The 9,116-nt window shown below is 41.5% G+C and overlaps 1 protein-coding gene across 1 annotated transcript; it reads right to left on the bottom strand.

Annotated features, from left to right (window-relative positions):
* Positions 1 to 6,304: 6,304 nt before the first annotated feature.
* On the bottom strand, positions 6,305 to 7,141 carry LOC136531822 (subtilisin-like protease SBT2.5). Its single transcript, XM_066524457.1, has 3 exons — positions 6,916 to 7,141; positions 6,639 to 6,786; positions 6,305 to 6,486 (listed from the first exon to the last, which is right to left on the bottom strand). Exons 1-3 carry the CDS (start codon positions 6,990 to 6,992, stop codon positions 6,424 to 6,426), a joined length of 288 nt encoding a protein of 95 aa, XP_066380554.1. The 5' UTR covers positions 6,993 to 7,141; the 3' UTR covers positions 6,305 to 6,423.
* Between the last annotated feature and the right edge of the window lie 1,975 nt (positions 7,142 to 9,116).

Raw genomic sequence — 9,116 nt, 5'->3', positions numbered from 1 at the left:
TTTACGTTCCCATAGTATAATTTTTTTTAAAGTATTGTTCAACGTTCATGTTTCATTTCTCATTCCTTTTCGAAAACATGGCTGCTAAGTGCCGCACTGTTTTCTCTTGAATCTTGAGTTGCTTAGCCACAAATGGGTTGCGAGGCCAGGAGAAAACAACCTATTATTACTTCATCTCATCTGGTCAGAAATTTAAAGTTTTAGTCTATTATAAATCGACATACCATCAATATGAAACTTGCATTTTGACTAGTAATAAATGTTTAAAAATATTATATATATTATCAAGAATACTTTTCATATTGCATTGAATCCACTAATACCAATGTATCCTATATATGTTGTCAACCTATATAAAACTTTATATACATTTTTTAATGAATTTCGAACATTGATATCTTTTAGCGACCGTGTCGTAGCATGTTTTTCATTAAATGGGGAAGAAATAAAGTAAATTACCCTTGAAGCTAAGGACTATATGTAAACAACTGTTTGTGATTGGAGGTTTACAAGGTCTAGAGTCACTAGTACAAAAACAGGCTTTACTCCCGGTTGAGAAACCCCTTCAGTTCCGGTTTCCCAACCAGGAGCACGAATCCGGAACTAAAGGGCCCCTCCTTTAGTCCCGGTTTCTCGCCCGTGACTAAAGGTCTATCTTTAGTTCTGGTTGGTACCAACCGGGACTAAAGAGGCCTCCCAGCCTGGCCACGTGGGCCGGCCCTTTAGTCCCGGTTGGTATTACCAACCGGGACTAAATGTTTTCTTTTTTTCTTTATTTTTTGTTTCTATTTTCAATTGATGATTCGTTTTGGTTTTTGAATACGCATTCTATGCTGCTAATAATATACGTATTCTACATGCTTATAATGTTCGAACATTTTGTACAAACTAAAGTATGAAACTAACGTATATATTACATGCATATACATATATTGTACGTTATTTTATGTACACATATTATGTATATATATTACAAATAAAGCTTGTATTGTATATTCTATCATATCTTTGGGATAACAAATTCACTCCATCTGGTTTGGCTTTCATGTTTCGTTCACGTCATTGTAGAACTCGTCGGCGGGGTTTAAGACCTGGTCATGAAGAAATCCTGCTATAGTCTCTTGAATTGCTTTCAGTTGGTCATGTCGTATGACTTTTTCCTTCAACCATAGAGTCTTCAATAAAAGTTAAAGAAAAAGTATTTATATATATATATATATATATATATATATATATATATATATATATATATATATATATGTGTGTGTGTGTGTGTGTGTGTGTGTTGGTCACGTGATTACTTATATATATGAGCAATAAAAGAAATTGTGAATATATGAATATATTTATATAACGTACTTTGAGGGTCTCTTCAGAAGTTCTTTTTGCGTACGGCATGATGAACTCGCAAACATAGTATCCGCAGTAGTTGTTCCCCTGTTCTTGCCTCAGAACCCACTTTTACCAGAAAAAAGATCCGGTGAATTGAAAGCATGTATGGTGTTAATTGAATTATATATATATATATATATATATATATATATATATATATATATATATATATATATATATAGCTAGTACTTACTTTATGTGCGATTACATCCAGTGACGCTTTGCAATGTTTCATGTGGTGTTCCTCAATGAAACTTTTTCAAACACTGCGCCCAATAAAATAAAAAATTAATTTGGCCTTTAATAATTGTTGCAGTTAAGAGATCGGGGTATATATAGTTGCTTGAGAGACAAAATTACCCTTGGATAATATATATCATGTCTTGGTACTCTGTTTGCTCTTTTCTTAACGAGTCTAAAATGCTCAACCGACTATTGGCCATATCAATGACCATCAATATCCAGTGATTGCTGCATATATTTTTATACACAAATATGATCAACATTAATTAGAGTCAACATATATATATGGGAGATAGCTTAGTTAGTAAGCAAATAATTGAACAAATGTCCATATGATCGACATTAATTATTTAACACTCACTTGAAGTTGTAGGGGAAGAGTATGTCCTTGTTTTGTTGGTTCACTAAGAACCTCATGAGATTTTTCTCGAGTTCAGTTTTCCATTGAGGCGGGGATTAGGGTGTTTGAATACGACATTTGGATCAACGAAACGAACATCATTATTCTTTCTCTTTCTGAGTTCTGTCATCTCATATCTGCATATATAAAAATATAGTGTGAGGATATATAATTTATATATATACATGTAGCTTTATATATATACACTTTAATAGTAGAAAATAATCACACTTACAGACAATAGCAGCTAATGAGACTTTTGTCGAGAGAGTCCAGGTGGCATAGTTGGTGTAATTCAAAAAACTCGACATATATAATGTTATCGCCACGGAAGTAATGTTGGTTTCTAACTCTGACAGAAACAATGTTCTCTCCCCGTTCACACGCTGCCATGTACCACTCTTTGCCTTCCATTCTTTGCCTTCCATTGCAGCAATTCCAGTGTGGTACCCAACTTTTTCCGCCCCGCATCACAAGTTGGGTATAACAATTTCTTGTGATCCTCTAGCATGCGCTCAAACTTGATCTTCTCCTTTTCACTTTCGCATTCTCTTTGTGCGTCACGAATGGCCTGACCAAGATCATCAGCGGGCTCATCTTCTGCCCCTACCTCTTCTTCAGCTTCCCCCATTGCGGTATCATTGAAGGGACCATATTCAGCAATAATGTCATCATCGTCCCATTGTTATTCTTCACCTTCTTTCATTACAACCCCGGTTTCTCCGTGCTTCGTCCAATAAATATAGTTTAGCATGAAACCCGACTTCAACAAGTGTGAACGAAGACTCCTTGAGTTAGCATATTCCTTCAAATTCTTACATATGGCACATGGGCAGCACATGAAACTATCGCGTTTGTTTGCCTCGGCCACACGTAAGAAAGAATGCATGCCTTCAATGAACTCTTAGGAGCGACGATCAGCATTGTACATCCAATGCTGGCTCATCTGCATTACATGACATATATACCATATTAAAACCTAGAACATAATTAGTTAATTATACGATATGCATGCCACCACACAAGGTATTAATTTATGAAAGTCCCGCTACAATGTAGACAATCCCAACTACCACTAAAAAAACTAAAGCTAAAATGCGCTTCAGCAGCATAAGGATTTCGCGATCAATCCTAACTAAAACAGACAGATCATGCGTTTATTCAACATCTATGGGCTTCTTCCGCAGGATCACTGCCTCATCGGCCGCCGTAGCCGCCTGTGCAAGAGAGTTTTACCCGTGTTCAACATACTCTTCCTCCCAGTACCAGCCCGAACATCCAGTGCCATCCCACTGAAATTAAAACAAAAATATAGAACTCTAATCACAATTATCATGAAAATAAGTATAAATTAACCATAATCATCAAATGCGACAAAATAACTCACATTACGATCCGGACACTTGTAGAAGATACGGCCCTTGTTGGGACACTCCTTTCTCGCCCGGTACTCCATCACGATTTTCTCCTCACACTTATCGCATGCAATGAGAGGGAGGTCCGGCCTCAGTCGCTCCGAGGACCCGGAAGCAGTTGCCATCTACTCTCTATACTCATTTTTAATATAATATAAATTTCTCATTTTATAAACAAATAAAATTAAAAAAACTCTAAAATTCTTTATATCTCTAAATCATGAAGTGTGTTATGCATGCTAGAAATGAAAGCTGAATACTAGTTTTGAATAACTACTTTAACCTTCCTTCATCCAAATATGCAAACTTTAAAGTGATTTTGAGCTTAAATGGCTTATAAATAAAAAAAATCCCCCATAAAAAACCATATATATCTAGTCCATAAAATAAGATATGCTACTGATGAAACATGAGAGTATAAAGTTGGTAACCTTTAGAACCGAAGAATCAATGGAGGAATCGAAGAAATCTTGTGATTACCGGCGATGAGGAAAGAAGAGAGGCCGGCGATGAAGCAAGAACACTGAGCTTGAAGTGGCTCAGGCTCGGGGAGGAAGAAGGGGTATATAGGAGGAGACCTTTAGTCCCGGTTGGATACAACAACCGGGACTAAAGGTCCCTTTCTAGTTTCGGACGAAGCCTCCAGCCGGGAGTAGACTTTTACTCCTGGTTGTAGGTACGAACCGAGAGTAAAAGTTAACCTTTAGTCCCAGTTGGTAGCTCCAACCGGGACTAAAGGTCCCCTGCAGCAAAAGCCTGCCACAGTAGCCGTTGGGCAGGGACCTTTAGTCCCGGTTGGTACTACCAACAGGGACTAAAGGTTCCTCTAGTCTCGGGCGCGAAAAATACCGGGACTAAAGCTAAATTTCAAAGTGGATCAAAGGTCGTTTCTCTACTAGTGAGTGTGAACTCTTGCAACTCCTTGATCCCTAATCAAACTAGCAATCAGGTCTCAAGATGTTTGTCTCCCATTATATAGCCTCATCAAAATCTTCCTGACCAAGTGGGAAGTGAGGACCAGGGAATATATGAACCATTTAGTCGCACGACGTTGGAGAACTCTATTGTTTCTTTCTTTCCACAACATCCAAGCAGCCAGGAGTTAGATATTGGCATCAATTAGAATCCAAATCCAGATGTACTTATATTTGTGATCGGAAGTGAGGTAATTGATACTGATGATCAAATTCTGAAAATCAGGTGGGGAAGCTCTCCCTCTCCCACCGCCCCCAACTTTTTTAAAAAAGTGATCTAATTCTGAAATGCCAATGGGCCTAATATGAATTTATTATGTTGACATCAATTAGAGTCCAGCAGAAGGTAACAAAAAATAAAATAAGAGTTGCTATATTTCAGGTGCTTAAATTTCCAGGCAACAATCTTATGTAGACAACTAATAGTACAACTAAAAACAACTCACAAGAGACAATTTACAATTTTTCTATAGACAAACAATAATAAAATTATATATATGTTGTCTGAACAACAATAAAAAAATCAAACACCTGAGATATAGAGTACTCCCTTTGTGTTTTAGGGAAACTGGAGGGGTTTGCACCCCTACAGAGTACTCCCTTTGTTTCAAATTATAAATTGTTTTAGCTTTGTAAGATACATAGCTTTTATTATACACTTAGATACATAGCAAAAACTATGTACCATACAAACCAAAACGACTTATAATTTAAAACGGAGGGAGTATATAGCTAGGAGAAGTGAGAAAATAAGCATATATCGTGTTGATTGCCTTGTCACCGTCTAGGCGCCTAACGTGTCGATCATTAGTAGTGTGATGGACTGTGCTTGGTCTCTATTCATCCAGGAACCCTGTGTCGGCTACAGCTCCGGCAGTTGGCATATCACATATGTCCATGCATCTACATTATACTACTGTTTCCTAATCGGACATTGTACATTATTGGCGTATTGTGATCTAGGGCCTATCTACACGCATTCAAAGTAATTTTTTGATCGACTATGTCTTGTTTGTAGCTGTATAGGTATGTAGCAGGTCAGTATATGTATTATACACGGGTGACAGTTTGTAAAGCAGGTGTCATACGTACTAGTTCCATCATCATCGTCTAGCTCCATCTTATATCCTCCCCAGACAGACACACAACTTTGCATGCATGACGAAGAGATGTGCTTTTCCATGCACGCTAGCTAGCTAGCTAGGTTTTTCGTTCTAGGCTTCTAGCTCATCAGTCCAATGCAAAGGCCGGCATCGAGTTGTGTTGAGTGTTGACGCTTAATGGCGCCATGCATGCATATATCAAGACCTCGAAAGCCTTGCAACCGCCAATTATCATATCTGTGATCTTCTTCTCAAAAGGTTCGCTCTTCAATTCTTGTCTCGTTTCAACAACATCAGGTCAACCGATGCAATGCCTCAAATAAAGGACACGCCATCACATTCTGCCATGCATATGTACCTACATATATGTGTAGGCACCCAAAGTATCCATATAGCTAATACACATGCGTATTATACATTATATACATATGTACAAAGAAGTAACACCCAAAATCACACAGTACGTGAGTTCACATTGATGCACATTAATTTGTGGATAGTGATTGCTGAAGCCACATGCATGACGGAAGATAATCGTCTGGAAGTCGTTGATGCTCTGATGATGATCATTAGGCCCTAGCTAGCGAAGAACTATATTATATATTAGGGTAGTACTTAGTACTACTAGCAGCAGCTAAGTTGGACTAGGGGAGTCAACAAAGCCATATGCATGCATTGGAGTTCACACTCAACGCACAACGTACGCTTATATATATATATATATATATATATATATATATATATATATATATATATATATATATATATATATATATATATATATATATATATATATATATATATATATACCAGCTGATGCGCTCCAGAGCATCTATATATACATAAAACTAGTCCCGTCCGGCCGTTTGACTGAGATAGCTAGCAGAGAGATCATGTCATGCGAGCTCCTGGTTCTTCTCCACCACCCTCACCTCCTTGGCCGATCTCAGAACGCTTGCCTGTCGTCATCATGACGTAATAATAAGTTCACAAACACACACATGGCTGATCACAGAATGAAGGTGAAGAGGATCCATAATGCTTTGTAATATAAGGGCTAGTTTTGATACACCCATACATTCTCCAAGAGTATTAAAGGAGCGGCCATCACCTGATCCTCAGTTATCTCGACTGCGAAGCCGTCGACGATGGCGAGGGACGACCTCTTGTGGTAGGAGTCGGGCTGGAGGATCTTGGCGAGCAGCTTGTCGTGCTTCTGACTCAGGTATGCATACAGCGTGGCCGACCCCTCCTTGGACCTTGAAGATGAACCAGCATACACACACACACACACACACACACACACACACACACACACACACATATAGCAGTGTATATATGCAGCAGTGTGAAGAAACAAAAACAACGCAAGAAAGTAGACTAGTTACCGATCAGCTCTGAGGCATTCGTACACGGGGTCAAAGTTCATGAACACGAAGTAAACCTCCTGCTGCTGCTTCGCCATTGCTGCTCTCGAGCTAGCTCGAAATGTGGCCTTCTTCTACCTTGTCTCTGCAGCTTATACTAGCTAGCTACTGCAGTTATAGTGGAGAGAGCTAGCTAGCCAGTTGCTGGTACTCCTAGCTAGGGATGGAGAGCTCGCAACTAGTTGTGCTTGTATTGCTCGCTTGGTTCCATATCATTGCAATGGGCTGCTATTTATAGCGGGCTGCCGGCAGTGGAAGTGTGTGAGAGCTGAGGTTTGTTAACTGTACCCAGATTCACTACGGGAGAAGCAAAATTTGTGTGCCGCATGCTTTGCTGAGTGCCGAAAATAGGGCATTCGGCAAAGCCACTCTTTGCCGAGTGTTGCACTCGGCAAAGAGTGGCTTTGCCAAGTGCCGCAGTGTGCCCGGCGCTCGGCAAAGCATGCCACTCGGCAAAGGCACTCTTTGCCGAGCGCAACACTCGGCAAAGAGCGCACTCGACAAAATGCCCGTCAGTTGCCCGCCTACCCCGCCCACGCCGTTTCGGAAATCGAGGCAGAAAATGAACTGGGAAGAGCAGCGGCGAATCTAGACTAAACTGTTGCCGGGGTCGCACAGATTAATGAACTCAATTTGATGGGGTCGTAGCTGGCCGGAATACGCGAGGTTCCACTGATTCGTACAAAGTTATCGGGGTCGCATGACCCCGACAACTTTGCACTGGCTTCGCCGCTGGGGAAGAGGAGGAGCCGGAGAAGCCACGATTTCGGGCTCCTTCGGCTTTGTGGTACAGTAGCGCTACAGTAGCGGAGCCGGAGCCGGCGGGAAGCCATGCCAAACGAGCCCTTATAGCGGGCTGCCGGCAGTGGAAGTGTGTGAGAGCTGAGGTTTGTTAACTGTACCCAGATTAGCCTAGATCTAGCTAAGCTAGAGTGATGAGTTAACTAATAAGCACGACACAACAAAAGCAACTGATTTGGTCAACGACGCGCCGCGCGGGAAGGAGGGCATCTCGCACAGAATAAGCACACTAGCACATGTGTCCCCAGTCGTCATCTCTATCGATCACTTGTGCCGGCAACGGCATCAGGCAGACGCAGCAGCTGGCCCCTGGCCCCTGGCCCTGGCTGCATCATGCCAGCAGGGCCCGGACGCACGCATGCGATCCGGCGCAAGGAACGACAAGGGGATCTCTGCGTCTCTCTGCGACCGATATGCCGTGTCGTGCGTGCGTGCATGCGGCGCGGCGGCCTTCATCACATCCGTCCCTCCGCTACACTGTGTGTACCTGCGCGAGAGTACTTGCTCTCCTTGGATCATTTCAATCCATTCCATGCATGCATGCATGACTGCAGCATGTGTCCTTACCTTCTTCTTCTCGCGCGCGGTAACGTACGATTCCATGTGCATTCAGTATTATATATGTGTGCTAGTGCTGTGTGCGACATGTGCATATTCACAGCATGCATGTGCTGCCACACGGTACAAAGTGTTGTGACCGCGCACAGTTAACTGAATGCACGGTTTTCTGAGACGGGACTATAGTAGAGGACCAAAACACTGCGCATATATGCATGTCACGACGCCAGCCAAGCATGCATGTCTCTCTGGCTCTGCTTCTGTTTCCGCTTCCGCTTCCGCTTCCGCTTCCGCCTTCTGGAGAGGTTTTGGATGTACGCGCGTGTAGACCGGCCGAGTGGATAGACGTGTATTATGCATGAATGCCACTGTGTCTCTCCATGCATGCATTGACGATACATATCTTTACTAATATATATGAGTAGCTAGCGATAAACGACTCTGGAACTTACGTAGCGTGTTGCTTGTCTCTTTGTTAGCTGCCGTGTTCAGTGGCGGAGCTAGAGCAAAATCAAGGGTCCGCTAGCCTCGTGGATGTATATAATTTTATAGCGTGGATGCATATACGGTGAAAAATTAAACATAATCAGTCTGTGCCTGCACGTATTTTGCCAGCACAATGCAAGTGCAGCAAGCGTTGCGTGCTATTTTTTAATTCCTTCTTTTGTTGTATAGCGTGCTAGACGGAGACATATGCAATCAAATTAGTATTTGTGATGTGACACTTGTAACTGTTCTTGACGCTGATTATTGTGGAGCCAAAATGAGGATAGATATGGATACAAGCACAGCTGTAGATTCAT

The sequence above is a fragment of the Miscanthus floridulus genome, unplaced genomic scaffold (assembly GCF_019320115.1).
Source record: "Miscanthus floridulus cultivar M001 unplaced genomic scaffold, ASM1932011v1 fs_453_1_2, whole genome shotgun sequence".
NCBI lineage: Eukaryota > Viridiplantae > Streptophyta > Magnoliopsida > Poales > Poaceae > Miscanthus > Miscanthus floridulus.
Note: the sequence above shows the minus strand (reverse complement) of the source record. Positions and strands in the feature narration are given on the sequence as shown.

Bases quoted from the DNA above. Each gene is read 5' to 3' on its own strand.
- LOC136531822 (XM_066524457.1), bottom strand. From the start codon at position 6,992: ATGGCGAAGCAGCAGCAGGAGGTTTACTTCGTGTTCATGAACTTTGAC. The intron at 6,787-6,915 runs GTAACTAGTCTA...TTCATCTTCAAG, and splicing joins GAATGCCTCAGAGCTGATCG to GTCCAAGGAGGGGTCGGCCA. The intron at 6,487-6,638 runs GTGATGGCCGCT...TGATGACGACAG, and splicing joins TCGAGATAACTGAGGATCAG to GCAAGCGTTCTGAGATCGGC.